Source organism: Zingiber officinale, chromosome 7B, assembly GCF_018446385.1.
Source record: "Zingiber officinale cultivar Zhangliang chromosome 7B, Zo_v1.1, whole genome shotgun sequence".
In the NCBI taxonomy this organism is placed as follows: domain Eukaryota; kingdom Viridiplantae; phylum Streptophyta; class Magnoliopsida; order Zingiberales; family Zingiberaceae; genus Zingiber; species Zingiber officinale.
The window spans coordinates 87,692,782-87,707,850 of NC_055999.1; the positions used below are offsets into that span (position 1 = coordinate 87,692,782).

Below are 15,069 nucleotides of genomic sequence, written 5' to 3' on the forward strand. Positions count from 1 at the left end.
TAATGAGGCTACCTCGGAGCTCGAGGATACGATTCGAGCTCGATACCCCCATCTTTTCACTTGAGGTATGTGATTTAATTTACCGTTCAACATTTATACTCTTTACCTGCTGTTAGTAATTGCTGATGGTAGATAACGAAATTTGGGGAGCAAATTTTTATTAGTGAGGGAGAAAGTAAAATACCGAAAAATGAAGAATAATGATAAGAGAATTTTTCAGAATTTTTAGAAATTTTTCGGGAATTTTTCGGAGTTTGTTTGGACGAGTTTACAGGGATAAAAACGGAGTCGGAGAAAGCCTGTTTAGATTACCCATTTTAACGAGGAAAGGTTGGATTATTTTCTTTTCTATTTTCTTTTTCTTTTCTTCTTTTCCTCCCCCGTGCCATAACCGTTCCCCCTCTTTTCTTCTTCCCTCACTCGTGTCGTGCCCCATCTCTCCTCCCGAATCCCCTTCTGCTCCCTTTCCCCTCCAGCGATGCCAAACTATCGTCGGCCTTGCCGACGCCACAAATTGACATTAGTCGGCCATTAGCTACCCGAGCTCATCGCCTGTGCCCTAGCCGCCCTCTGCCCCGTCACGGTGACGACATCTCACCGTTTCCCTTTTTCTCTTCCTCGATCGCCATATCTCGCCGTCACCTGGGATCCATCACCGGGGTAGATCCGGACGCTGAGGATTCTTTTCGAGCCTAGGGCAAGAGGGTTGAGTTTCTTTTATGCATCGCCCTTCACCCATCGCCATTGGCCCTTCCTCCTCCGACGGTAGACCTGACCGGAGGCTAACAGAGGTGCTGGCTGATTGTAGGTTTCCCTTTCCCAAGCCTAGACTTGATCTTCTGTCACTGCATCATTGTACGTCGCAACTCCTATCACCGGACCCTCCTATATCACCCGATCACTGCCTTGCTTGTGCCTCTTCTCCCGACCTTGTTCGTGCAGAGAGATCGACAAGGATTTGGCCATGAGTATAAGTAGAACATGGTGAGTATTTGTGCCTCTGTTCTGTTTCCCATTTGATTTCTAACGATGGTATTCATTTGATCTCTATATGGGGCGTAGATTTGTTCCATAGTATTTTAGCATTTTGATTCCTGCCAAATTGATCAAGAAGTGCTTATTGATAGGGTGGTTGTTGTATGGTGGGAGATCTTTGGATAATTTTGAGGATAGCGTAAGCATTGATTTCCTAAATTATGTTCCGATCTAAGTCTTGCTACTGGGAATTTGAACTTGAATCGGATACTAATATAGATCATATTGAATATGGAGGATTTCATGATTTGTATGGTTAGAACATGTGTAGATCTTGTGTGGGCTTGATTTGAGGTTGTAATTAGTTGTGATGTGATTAGGGTTTTATCCTAATTTACTTTTAGGGATTTTATTTAGCTATTCTTATGAATTTAGCTAAATAAAATATTTTTATGATGTTTGACGTAGGACTATGATTCGAGACGAGCATCTCGACGTTGGATTTGATTGGATTGGACCTGCTATTTGAGGTGCACTACAACAAAATCGCTCATAGACATCAGTGGAACAACAACGATTTTAGGCTAAAACCGATGTCTTTGAATATTTTACACCGGTTTTTCTAAAAACCGGTGTCTATGAGCGCAGATTTTAGCTCATAGACATCGGTTTTTTAGGCGATGTCTATGAGCGCCCTTTTTTTGGTTAATAGACACCGATTTTAACATCGGTTTTTAAAATCCGATGTTAATGAACCCTAATAATATTTTAATTTTTCCCCACAAGCCAAAATCTGCACACTGTGAATTCCCTCCAAACCTAAATCTTTATCCCGCCCTTCCTCCGCGCGACATCTCTCTCGCGATAACCTAAACCTCCGACCATCCGACCATCCGACCATCTCTCTCAGTCTAAACCTAAACCTCCGACCATCTCTCTCAACCTCATCTCCCTCTTCCCCCCTTCCTAGATCCTCTCCCGATCAGGATCAAGACACGATGAACTTGCTTCTCCGTCCAACCACACTGCATCTCCTCCAACTCCTCCATTTGGTTGAGAAGAGGAGGCCTTGGTAGCGTACAACATTCCCACCCGCGCGTCCAGAGCCACCGGCACCACCTCCTCCGCCACCTCTGCGAACAGCGGGCTGAACCGCAGCAGGTACGGCTCCCGGCACGTCGTCCCCTCCGGGCACACCGCCAGGCCCCCCTCCACCGCCAGCAGCCGCCGCATCGTCGCCGCGTCTCGTCCCCTGTCCCGGGTCAGCCGCACAGTCCGCATCGGCGCCAACGCCTTCGACACCCGGATCGTCTCCGCATCGATTTTTCGCTCTTTAATTCTACTGCCAGATCCTCTGTGATCGGATTCGGTTAAGGGTTTCGGTTTGTAGATCGACTGGTTCTACTGCCAGATCATTTTCATTCAACACAGAGCATGAAAATGATCGGCTTATTTGGGATTTTCTTCAAAATCTTGTTTGCTAAAATGATCTAGTTGGGAAAAATAAAGAGTATAGAAGAAAATGGAATTTTCTTTCTTTGTTCTTGAATAGGGTTTCCGATTTCCATCACATCCGACGGCAGCTATTTTCCATTTGGCATTTCCGTCCATCGCCGGCAGGCAGGATCATGGCTGTCCAAGCCCAGGCGGCCGCCGAAGCGGCGCTTCTCCAATCGCTGAATTGCAACAGCACAGTTCCGGTGGCGGAATTGCTCGCCGCAGCTCGATTTCTGCTCACGGTAAGAGTTGATTCCGTCATTTCACTTTTAAAAGGTTTTCTTGTCTCCCTCAATTACTGCTCTTTTGTGTCATTCCAGAAAATAAAAATACAAGATGCATCTTTGCAAGCTCGATGTTAATTTTAGGAAAAAATTTATTGCACCGACCTATAAGATTTATCTGTTCTTTAAATATATCTTACAATAACTACTAACATTTAACAGTGACTTAAATGGAATGATGAAAAATGGGGCAAATGCTTGTTCTAGTTTTCAAACTTAAGGGGTTTTTTGACGATCTTAGAACACTAAAAGCGTTTTTGAAAGTAGATAAACCTTCTGGTAAAATGAAAGTTTCCTTTTAATCTTGTCAGGAACCGAACCAGTGCCCTTCCATGCCTTTAGGACCCAGGAGTGTGGGCCTATGGGCATAACTGCTCACCAGAATTCTTTAAGATGGTTGATATGGACCACCATGGGGCTTTTTGATTCTTCTTACTCCTCCCTTCTGGAATTGCAAGCCATGATCCGAAAATTTATTCAACTAGTCTGTTAGTCTGGTTTTGAAATAGGAAGTAGGAGCAGTTTACTGAAAAAAACTTTCTCACTTTCACCTCATTACACTCCCCAAATCAGACAGAAAAATTACTGTTCATGTGTTTCCGTCCAATTTAGCTTCCAGTTTTTTTGATAAATTTATATTTACAAACACTTTTTAAAAATGTTTTTAATCATCCAGCCTTAGAAAATTAAAAGTTTCCTTCTTTCGTATCCTAGTACTATGTAGTCTTGCATTGATCAATATCTGACCCTGTGTTGGTCAGGTGGCAATGCTAGCTGGTCTCTTTTGTTATCTTCCCTCTTTGTTCACGAACATGGTATCCATTGATGTTTCTGAACTTTTGCTGAACAATCATTGTTTGGCTAAGGGACAAACATTAGTTATTCAACTTTTTTGCTATGAATTGTGGATGGAAAAAAGGGTGTCTTGATGTTCTGCTGTCTGTAGACAATTTCAATAGCTTTGTAAAATCATGTCAAATATACATTGGCATTTTAAGGATGTAGGTCTTGCGGATGGTTTATGCTGCATTCTAGTGGATGCACCTTGTTGAAATTCTGGATAATTTAATTTGTGTTTTCTTAGTGAAATTCAACTCGCTGCAAAACGTAGTGTTTGTGCAAAATGACGCAAGTTTAAGTTTGGAAACCTTTCTTGACTTTTTTGCATTCAACACTAATGTTGCTAAAGAAGACTAATACTTCTCAATTGAATGACTTTTGCATTCAGGACCTAGTCAATAAGATGCCTGAGGTCCAACTTGGCCAGAAGAGTGAGTACTTAGAAGAAGATGGAGACAGGGATAGCGATGGGGATGGCAAGGGAGACAAAGATGGAGATTCGGAGGGAGGAGGAGAGGAGCACTCGGAGGAAGACAATGTGGGCCGTGAAAACCCAAATGATGCGAACAGCAATGAAGCTGCAGGAGGTGATGAGGATGATGATGGAGGCAAACCAGATGGGGAAGATGAGAATGAAGGGGAAGAGCCTGAAGATCAGGATCCCAATGACAACAATGAACAAGATGATGACGATGACGACGATGATGATAGTGGTAATGCTGAGGATGAGGGGGAAGAGGAGGAAGAGGATGATGAAGAAGAGGTTGAAGACATAATTCAACCCCCAAAAAAGAGAAAGAAATGAATGATCAAGTTTGACATTTAGCTACTGTTATTCACCTTGCTTTGTTCAGCTGTTTTAAGTCATTAATCTTGGAGAATTATCATGTAATGGACCAGAACAAACTTTGATTTCTGAGAATATACAACCTCATTTTGCTTTCTCAGGTACAGAAGATCTCTAGATAAAGTTATTCCAAAAACAAATCTTATGATCAATGTGGTTGGGATAAAATCTTGGTGATGGCCAGTTAATAAAAAGTGACCATAAAAGGTTGAAATTTGATCCTGGCAGATCAGATGGTTAGAAGATTTGGTTGATTTCCAGTCACTAGTTTTTCTAGCTTTGGAATACTGATCTTGATATGCTATCAATTATTTCAGATATCAGATGAAGGGGGTGGCATACCAAGAAGTGGTCTTCCAAAGATTTTCACATATCTCTATAGCACTGCTAAAAATCCACTCGAGGAAAACGATGAAGGAAGCTCAGATGGAGTAATTATGGCTGGTTATGGTTATGGGCTTCCAATTAGTCGTCTCTATGCTCGCTATTTTGGTGGTGATTTACAAATTATCTCTATGGAAGGATATGGTAAATCCAATTCTTTCTTTATGCAATACTTAATCTCAAGTTCAATTTGTCCTGCTTGAATTCCAATATGGCTCATTCATTGCCTATTATGTTGCCAATACTTATTCGTGATTTACAAACTCGTGCTTGCTATGATTTTTTGATACAAACCGGATGCTATGCTTTTGTTACAATGATTTTTTTTATACAAACCGAATGCTATGCTTTTGTTACAAACCATATACTAGTTGGAGACTAAATGATTGCCTAAGAAGAAAGGAATTAGAGATTAGGAGATGCAGTGAGTAGAGTGGCTGGATAAGCTATCTTAAATGGTAACCTTAAGATTAAAGGATTGATACTCGAATTTAACCTAACCTATTAAGATAAATGGGTAATCAATACTAATCCTTATTTTGATTGTTTAAATGTTGGGCTTCATCTCCTTGCTGTTGACATTTAGTCAGGACTAGATCGCGAAAATCTGCGTGCCGAAGGCAGTTGCAGATTCTATGCTGCCATGTCGCCCTGATGCAGAGTCAACTGGCAGAAATAAAAGGCGGCTGCTCGCGCTGGTGCTGACGGAGTCACACCTGAAGCGCAGGATTTTAGCTACTGGTGATTCAGTGGTTGAATGCCCCCTAGTGAGTAGTGCACAGCAACTTCCAATTCTCTGATTGTTTGGTTGAAAATAATCTATTGTAAACAAAATCTAAGAAGCTTTCACTAAAATGTTCAGTTGCGATCACTTGTAGGAAAAGGAGCAACTGATTACTGCCACAGGCTTGCACCAGTTGCACATTCTGATCTTCTTTTTGGCTGAGTTTCATGTGGTAAATAGTGCTCTTATAATGGTTCTTGGAAGAGCAAAGGTGAATCTACAGTGACAGAGTAGTGGATTACATTATGTATCATTCTGAATAATTCCATAGCATTGCCTGAGGATGATTTAGTTTAGCTGTTGCAGTATCCACTTTGCATTGATAATCTTCTCTTGGGCAGATACACAGATGGAAGGACTGGTTAAAGGATACGACATCGGCTGAGTATGCCTTCACGACTGGTATATATATGTTCACTATTCTTTGTTTTTTTGTCCCAGATTTGCATCCTTGGATCCTAGTTTGAGTGGTAAAAGTGCAGAACCAGTATATCGTGATGCAAAAGGTTTGAGTTCTCTGACACAGCATTGAATTTGAAATTTTTTCATGTACATTTGGAAGCCCAGATTCTACCGATTTTGTAGTTTTATATTTGCATGTTTCTGACTGCTGAGTGACTGAATTATTTTCTGCAGGGAAAGCTATTTCAAAGGAAGAGCTACTGAAACCAAAGGAGGAAGAGAAACCAAAGGTATTTTTCACACACTTCATCTTTGATTTGGTGGTCATGTTTACCATACGTGTCAGTTAATTCCCAAGAGCTATATTTTTTTGTTTCACTTTTATTGTTAGCTATATGAGCACAACATGCTATGCTTTTGATTTATTATTACAGCTATTTATCAGAAAGGAGAATTATTGGTACACTTTTGATTGTTTAATTATAGGCTCTCTTAGTTGGAAGCAAGTGTAGTGCTAATTGTGTAGGAGTGATTTGTAACCCTTATTATTATTTATTAGTTTTTGCACAATTTTTTATGTTGGATCCATTGCTGTCTAGTTGATTTTTATTTGCTCTTTTTGTTTCTTTAAGTTCACTTCCATTTGCAATCTCTTCATATATTAGTGACTAATGGTTGGTTGCTGTTCCTGGATTTGTTATAGCGCTATTGGTTGTTTCTACTAAAGAAAGTTAACTTTTATCAGGAATATTCTTCTGTGATCTTCCTACACAATTGAGAGACTTTGTAAAACCAAAGTAACTAATTTATTAGGTTGAAATGATAGATAGATGAGTGATCTCAGTCTTGGCATGACTAACATTTTTTTTTTTTATGTTCAAAACCTTTCATTTTGTTTTGTATGGTTCTCTCTAAGAGCATGGACCTAGCAGTTATCTTTTGACAGCTGAATATGATTCTTTTACTTCATTTGTAATTGCAAATTCAACTTTCTGATACCTTGTGAATCACTGAAGATCCTTATTGCAAGCATTGAAGTAAGCATTGATGTGGTTGAGATAAATGATGAATAGGTCTCTTTTTAAGCATTCAAATTAGTCATCTTGTTACCTGGTGCTCTTACTACTTTTTCAACTATGATTTTTTGTCTTATTTACTAATATATTATTTATGTGTTTTTACAGTTTACAAATCTCAAGTACTCCAGAGTTGAAATTGATGAAGTGCGGTTCGAGTGAGCTGAATGCATGCTAGATTACATTTGAGACAGTTGTACCTTAATGTGTTAACAGAATGTTATACTTTGATTTTGATATCTATTAGTTAGCTTTTGATGTAAAAAGAATGTTTGGGTATTTTATGGATATTGTTGTAAGAAGATTATTTATATAATTTGTGAATATTTGTGTATTTTATGGATATTATTGAATGAAGAATATTTGTACAATTTGTGAATATTTGTGTATTTTTTTTTGTTATTGTCGGTTTTAAAATCAAATCTGTGCTGTTAGAAAAAATACATATTACATCGGTTTTCCACCGATGTAAAACCGGTGTTATAAAGTAATATTACATCGGTCATTTACCGCTGCCAAAACTGGTGTTATTAACATACTATATTACATCAGTTTTACACGGTGTATGAAACGGTGTCGTTAAGTGATACTACACCGGTTAATAGCCGATTCGAAAACCGGTGTCGTTAAGTGATACTACACCGGTTTTAACCCGATGTCTAAAATGGCAGACTTTTAACATCGGCTTCATAGACATCGGTCGAAAATCAAATAGACACCGGTGGAAAACCGATGTCTATGAGCGATTTTGTTGTAGTGGTGGGTACCTTGACTTATCTTTGATAATGTCATGTTGATATGTTTAGTAGGTTATAGCCTTTAGTAATAATTATGTTCGTTCTTGTTTCGATATGTCACTACCGGATACCTGTTACATGCTTGTTTGCTCACCTGTTATGCATTTATTGTTAGTACCTACATGATTATATATATGCTCATATGGTAGTGACATACCATGCCTCATTATACTTAGGACCTAGGTTTTTATACCCTACCTGACTTGTGTACCTTAGGTCTTCAGATTTGACCATCGATACTACGGTACATATTTTATATATATGGATATTGTTATGCTGATCAGGTTATTGTCATGCTTAATGTCATGCATCATCTCGCATGATTGCATGCTGTGCGATAGTCTGCTCCATTATTGTCGAGCACATCGCCAGTTACATGTATCTGTACACACCACCACTCATGGGTTAGTGGTATATCAGACAGGTGTGTGGCAGTTCTGCTGTTTGGCTCCGTTGGTCTGGTGACTCAATGTGGTAGCCGGTAGACAGTTCTGCTCTGTTTGGCTCCGCTGGTTTAGTGTAGTAGCATGGTAGCCGGCAGGCGGTTGGACTTTGTTTGGCTCCGTTGGTCCGCTCATGGGTAGTGTGACGCAGCGTAGTAGCCGGCAGAGATTCCTCCCCGTCATCGTGTACCGGGAGATGAGAGCATTGAGCTCCCCCATTTATGATTTGGAGTAGGAGGATAGGTGTACTCCGACAGCATCCCGTCCACTCGGTCACTCATCAGGAGCAGTGATGGCAGAGTGCACGGTTGTCACAGCCCTACCCACTCGGTCTCACCATCGTGTGTGAGATGGTTGACTGGCGTCAGGGGTGACCATGTCATTGGCATCATATGCATTTACTGATTGTGTTTGCTGCACTTATATGCTGCATTTAGATGGATGCATATGTTTAACATGTATACAGAATTTATGATACTCTCGGTCTGATGACCTGACTATTCTGATAGGAGGCCCTGGTGAGTACAGTTCTCTTCAGCCCTTTTCTATTGTGCATTCTAGCTTTTGTTCAGGAGACTGTACTCCATAGTTATTACTGTCTGTTATAGCTTACTATACATGTCAACTGGTATCTGTTGAGTTGTTGAACTCACTCCCGTAGACACTATCTTTTTCAGGTACCAGGTTGTTTATGGAGTCGCTTCGAGTATCCTGCCTGCCGGTCCCCACGTCACATTAGAAGACTAGTCTCTATATTTTTTTTGTTTATTTTTATCTTGGTATATGATATGTGTGTATTTGGCTTTGTGTTCCGGTTTTGTTTCCGGAGTGTTGTGTTGTTGTGTGGTGTAAGCCTAGCCGGCTAGTAGTCTTTGTTTATAGTTGTATGTGTTGTCTATTGGATTTTCGCTGTGTTTGGTTTTGGTACAGCCGAGTGGGCTGTTAGATTTATATATAACTGCGTGGTTGTATTTTTGTGGAATCAGCCGAGTAGGCTGCATATATAACTGTGTGGTTGTGTGTATATTCCAGCCGTCTGTGGCTGATGTATTTTTTGTCTGTAGAAATGTTTTAGATTGTCACCTGTACAGGGGAGGTGCTGCCGAAATTTCTTCGGACAGGGACTTTCCCGGGGCGTGACAATGGTGGCCTCCTATTAGTGGAAGGAAGGTTCCATTCGCAGGCGATAGTAGACCACAAGAATATTCCCTGATGCATGACAGTTATTATCTGACAGGAGATTACGATTCCCTAACATTGTTTGTCGCTTATCGCTTTCTGTCCTGCCCTGGTTTAGCTACGGATAGCTCGAGATGACCGTTCGGGTGTGCCACCTGATTTGTGTCTTGATGAGGGGGGCGAGCTGTGACGAGGGTCCTATCTTTCACGCTTGAATCGCTGAAGGGCCGACTGGGAGTTGTCTTACTGAAAGTACTAGGCCTGGCTACACGGCCCGAGCTGAGGAAGCCTGACCAGTCGCAGCAGGTCAGATACTACTACAGGCTGCATTTTATGTCTCAGATCTAGGACTCTGCTCTGTCTATACCCGATCAGGAATTATGCAGCTGGTGACATGAGGCAGTCTAACTCCTTCTTTCTCCTAATTGTTGACTACCACGTCCCCTTAACTTTAGACTGTTCTTGACTGTCACGTCTTCTTGACTTTTGGCTGTCTAACTTTATCGGACCCTATCTTTTTACACCGTATCACCTAGCATTTTACATATCTCTCCCTCTATAAAGTTAGATAATTGGCCCAGGTATCTTGAAACAAAAAACTCTAGGACCATTGCCATTTCTTAAGATGATCAACTGCTCAAGGCCATACCAGAATTTGTATTAAAATACTTACTGTCTATGCTTGCATTCTTATCCATTTCTTTTTGCCCTTATGAGAAAAAGAGAGCCATTATACTAGAAATCAATTGTGAAGAAGTAACAAGAATACTTGTTAAGATATCTTAAACATCTTAAATGGATTTTATGCTAAAGGAATATCAGATGAAGAATTTGTGGGAACGAAATCATTTCGGATTGAGGAAAAAATTAAAAAAATATACGAAGGACGTAAAAGACAAAATTCTCAAAACTTAATATTTTTGACAATCAATAAGAGTTGGGATAATAGCTACCCAAACTTGCACAACAATAACTAATTAAACAAATATTATTGCCGAATAAATGACTAATTGGCAATGCCATTAGTACACAATTATTTTCAATTTCACAGTTTCTTTAATAAATCTGAATGAGCAAAAAATAACTTTCAAAGATCTGGCTTTTTTTCAAAAAAAAAAAATTCTCAAAAGAGTGTTAAAAATGTAAGTTTTGTTTCTAACTTATATTTGTTTAATGGATGCACAGGATTATTTTCTAATTAAATAAATTATAAATTATTTTGTATAAAATTTAAATTTTTTTAAGGATATGATTAATTTTATTTTATAAATTCAAAATTTTATTAATCGAGATTGTCAGATTATTTTTCTAATTTTTTTTTTAAAACTTGTATTGTTTGCAATTATTTCTTTATTGTGTTAAATATTTTTAAAAACTTATAAATAATTTTCTTATGAATTTATGGATGTGATATTTTTTATATTATTAAATATTTTTTTTTAAAATATTATTTTATAAATTTAAATAAAATTTATGCTTTAATGAATATGATTTAGAACATTTAAATAATGATATTTATGAATTATATTTGTCGAAAATTTTAATTTTTAAAAACATCTACATCTCTTTTTCTTATTTTTAAAAATTAAAGCATCTTTTGATTTTTAAATTGGAAAATTAAATTTTTTTTAAGAAGGGCATCTTTTTCATCTAAATAATTCATAAAATATACAAAAAGAATGTAAAAGAAAAACTCTCAAGTCATACAAATCTTATTGACAACATAAATGACTAAATGCGTAGTTATTTCGAATTCTATAATACTCTGATAAATCTTTAAAAAATATTAAAAATCCAAGTTTTTCCTAATTTTTTCAGTCAATGTCAATTCCCTCCAAGTCCATACGCTGATCATTAATCACCGTCGTATAATGCGAAGGGATCATAGGATTAATTAAGTTTTACCCTTATAAATTATTAACATTTTAAAATTAATTTTTATAAACATGCCAATTTATTTGTATATACTAATTTATTATTTTTAAAATTTATTTTTATTAATCATGTTTTAAGTTGGTGATCGGATAATCAACCTATCTCTAATGTAGTTAGCAATAAGCGAATTCACTTCTCTGTGCCAACGCTGAATTCTATGCCAGATGAAATGATTTTATCTTTGATTGAAGGCAAAGGTGTAGCAGGATTCAAAACTATCTAGGACGGACTGTGTAGATTATAATGGATATAATAAATTAATTAATTTAAAATAAATAAAATAGAAAGTATGTGAATATTAATTTTCTAAAAATACGTAATAAAAATGCCCATGCCCTAAATTCTAAGGAATCGATGAGGAAATGATAGAAATGGAAGGAGAACAACTCGCATACGAACTACGTGAATTATGATTTATTTTTCACCATTTCTTGTTCAAATATTCTGATTCAAGCCACAAATCGTGCAATAGGGGTTAGGCTGGGTTAGGATCATATATCCTTTTCTCATAGTTTTCGGTGGCAATCAGTTGGAAATTGGAAGGAGGAGCGAGCTGATGGAAATGGTCAATGAGTTTATGGGGGACTGAAAAAAAATAATCAAAAGATATGCCAAAAATAGGAGTTGGAGTCTAGAATGGCTCTACCCTTGATTTAAGGATTACATGTGATACTGTGCGTATTTTGTGGGGTCGATGGAAGGATGTGGTCATAAGTCAAGGCCACAAGAGGGTCAGAAGTTAAGCTGACCTGATGGACAGGAAAGTCAAAAGTGAAGCCTCCGTGGCCGGTCAGAAGTCAAGCTGACCCGGTGGACAGGAAAGTCAAGAGTCAAGCCCCCGTGGCAGGTCAGCAGTCGGGCTGATATGGACAGCGGGGAGGTCAAAAGTCCAGCTTACGTGGCCAAAGTCAAAAGAGAGAATTATAAGACCCAGCCCCGATAATAAGTAGTAAAGGGGCTCGTGGGCCAAGTATAAATAAGGATGGAAACTACCAGCAGATCTGCTTACAGACTCAACGTGCAGGTCGGGACGAACATGCCTTAGATAGCAGTAGACAAATGCGGGTCAGGAACCAGACCCAGTGTGCGGGTCGGGACATTCAAGCCAAGGATCACAGGTCTGGTTACAGACCTGGCATTCAGGTCGAGGCATTCAAGCCAAGGATCACAGGTTTGGTTACAGACCTGGCGCTCAGGTCGGGATGTACACGCCTTGGATAACAGCACATATGCGGGTCAGGAACCAGACCCATCATGCAGGTCGGGACGTATATGCCTTGGATAACAGCATACAGATGCGGGTCAAGAACTAGACCCAGAGTACAGGTCAGGACACATAAGTCAAGGATCACCGGTCTGGATACAGACCCGGAGTACAGATCGAGATATGTGGATCGGAGGTAGCAGATGACAGGCAGAACTAGATGCGAGCTTAGCACAGATCGGACATACAAGTCGGGGGCAACAGTCTATAAGAGCAGGGCGAGTCCAGATCCCGAATCGGTCATACGCTACAGGACAAATCAGCCAAGGAATCGTAACCGCTTGTCAGAGGGAATAATCAAGGTGTCAGAGAATATGCCAACGGTCGGGGCTCAATACCCCTTCGGTTTTGCCGCCAGCCTATTAGGAAGAGCCACGTGTCAACCACCGCCAGACAAAGTCTGACAGCAGACATTCCCTGACATCCGTCAGACCCAGGAATCTTCGTTGCAGTATAAAAAGGGATGTCTTGTCCCTTATGCAGGTACGCTCACTCGTCATTTTTCACTAAGTCTTTACTTTTCGTTCGTCCTTTCTCTCTGTTTTCTGGGGAAAAAGTACCTGACTTGAGCGTTGGAGAGCCTGACTCGGGACTTTTCCCTTGGTTTCTGGTCTCTAACGACTGGTGGACTCGTCTGAGTGTGTGCAGAGCGACAGCGTCATCGTCCTAATCACCCCTCTCCGTCAACCACCCGTGGGAACCTTTTCAGGGAGGTACCCAGTACGTCCAGCGCTTCGACGACTCTCCGTCAACTTTCCGCACAACAAGGCCCGCCTTCATCCGACTCAGCTTCCGGACGGGATTAAATTTGGCGCCGTCTGTGTGGAACACAACAACCTGTTCCAGAACGTGACGATGGAGGAGTCTAGCCGTATTCATGTCACTATGACCGCCGGAAAGTACGAGCTCTTCAAGGAGGCCAAAAGGTTGGCAGCCTCCGAGAGACATGCAACTGTTTCATGACCGCGACAAGTTCCTGTTGAGGTATCCAAGGAGTCCCTCCCTGTTTCAGATCGGGGTTCTAAAAGAAAGCAACCTGAGGTATTTCCTCAAATTCCTTATCGTGAGCCTGGTGTGGGATATTATCAGCCAGCGCCCTAAGGGTATAGCCTTAAGAAGGAACAGCCTCAAGCCTCTATGGCTGAGAGTTCTTTGCCGCGAGATTCAAAAAAGGAGAAGGCCTTTGTCGCACCAGAGGTATTCCCAGAGGATCCGGATGAGAAAGTACCTTTCTCGGCTAGGATTTTAAATGAAAGACTGCCTAAGGGTTACAGAGCCCCTTCGATCGGAGAATATGACGGGAGCAAGGACCCGGAAGAGCACTTGTAGAAATTTAAAAACGCAGCCCTGCTGCACCAGTATAGCGATGCTGTCAAATGTCGAGTTTTCTTGAACACTTTAGCTGGCTCGGCCTTAAAGTGGTTCGATGGGCTACCCCAAGGGTCCATTACCTGTTTTCTGGACTTCAAAACGACTTTTCTGCGCCGATTTGCTAGCAGCAAGAAGTATCAGAAGACAGATAATTGTCTTTTCGCTCTGAAGCAGGGGTCGACTGAGTCCCTGAGAAGTTATATCAATCGCTTTTGTCACGCCCCGGAGGAGTCCCTGTCCGAAGAAATTTCGGCAGCATCTCCCCTGTACGGCGGATAATCTGAAACTTTCTACAAACACTATATACCTCAGCCACATGCGGCTGGAATAATAACAATAAATAAACCATCACCACGCAGTTAATATCAATTTCAGCCTCTGGTTGACACAACCACGCAGTTTATATGACAAGTAAACAGAATAATAATACCCTGACTCGAAATCAACCCTACTCAACTACACTCGTAAAGCTCAAATCCGACGATAAGATCAACTTACCTCTTCTGTCGTCTAGGCAGGCATGTAGTAGAACAAATCTAAACCATACAAAAATCCATCGATCAGACGAATCCATACAATATCCAAATCCTCAAACAGAATAAGTCTAACACAGTCTAAATAACAAACCAAAGGATAAAAAAAATAGTTTGTGGTCTGCAGGGGACTAGCAACTGAAACTCTCTCCTGACAGCATCAACCTGAAAATAACAACAATGGAGGCGGGGTGAGTCCAACACTCAGTAGGTACAACTGATATACAAAGTAAGGAAATAACACCTAGTACTAATCATGCGTACAGTCTCCTGATGTAATAAAGGTAAATGCAAACTGAAGTAAACAGGAGAATACTGTACTAACCAGGATCGGGGTATAAGGACAAACAGTCCGAGTGATATGAAAATCCTGTATGCATGTCAAACATAGGTGTCCAAACAATATGCAGCATATCAATGCAGCAAACGCAAACACAAGCAATAAATGCATCATGCAT

General features: G+C 40.1%; 1 protein-coding gene across 1 annotated transcript; it reads left to right on the top strand.

Moving 5' to 3' along the window:
* The first annotated feature begins 1,986 nt into the window (after positions 1 to 1,986).
* LOC122006199 (phosphopantothenoylcysteine decarboxylase subunit VHS3-like) lies at positions 1,987 to 4,543 on the top strand. Its single transcript, XM_042561612.1, has 2 exons — positions 1,987 to 2,714; positions 3,985 to 4,543. The coding sequence occupies exons 1-2, from the start codon at positions 2,604 to 2,606 to the stop codon at positions 4,399 to 4,401; spliced, it is 528 nt and encodes a 175-aa protein (XP_042417546.1). The 5' UTR covers positions 1,987 to 2,603; the 3' UTR covers positions 4,402 to 4,543.
* The last annotated feature ends 10,526 nt before the right edge of the window (positions 4,544 to 15,069 follow it).

Coding starts and splice junctions, on each gene's coding strand:
- LOC122006199 (XM_042561612.1), top strand. CDS start 2,604: ATGGCTGTCCAAGCCCAGGCGGCCGCCGAAGCGGCGCTTCTCCAATCG. Junction 2,715..3,984: donor CAGCTCGATTTCTGCTCACG/GTAAGAGTTGAT, acceptor TTTTGCATTCAG/GACCTAGTCAATAAGATGCC.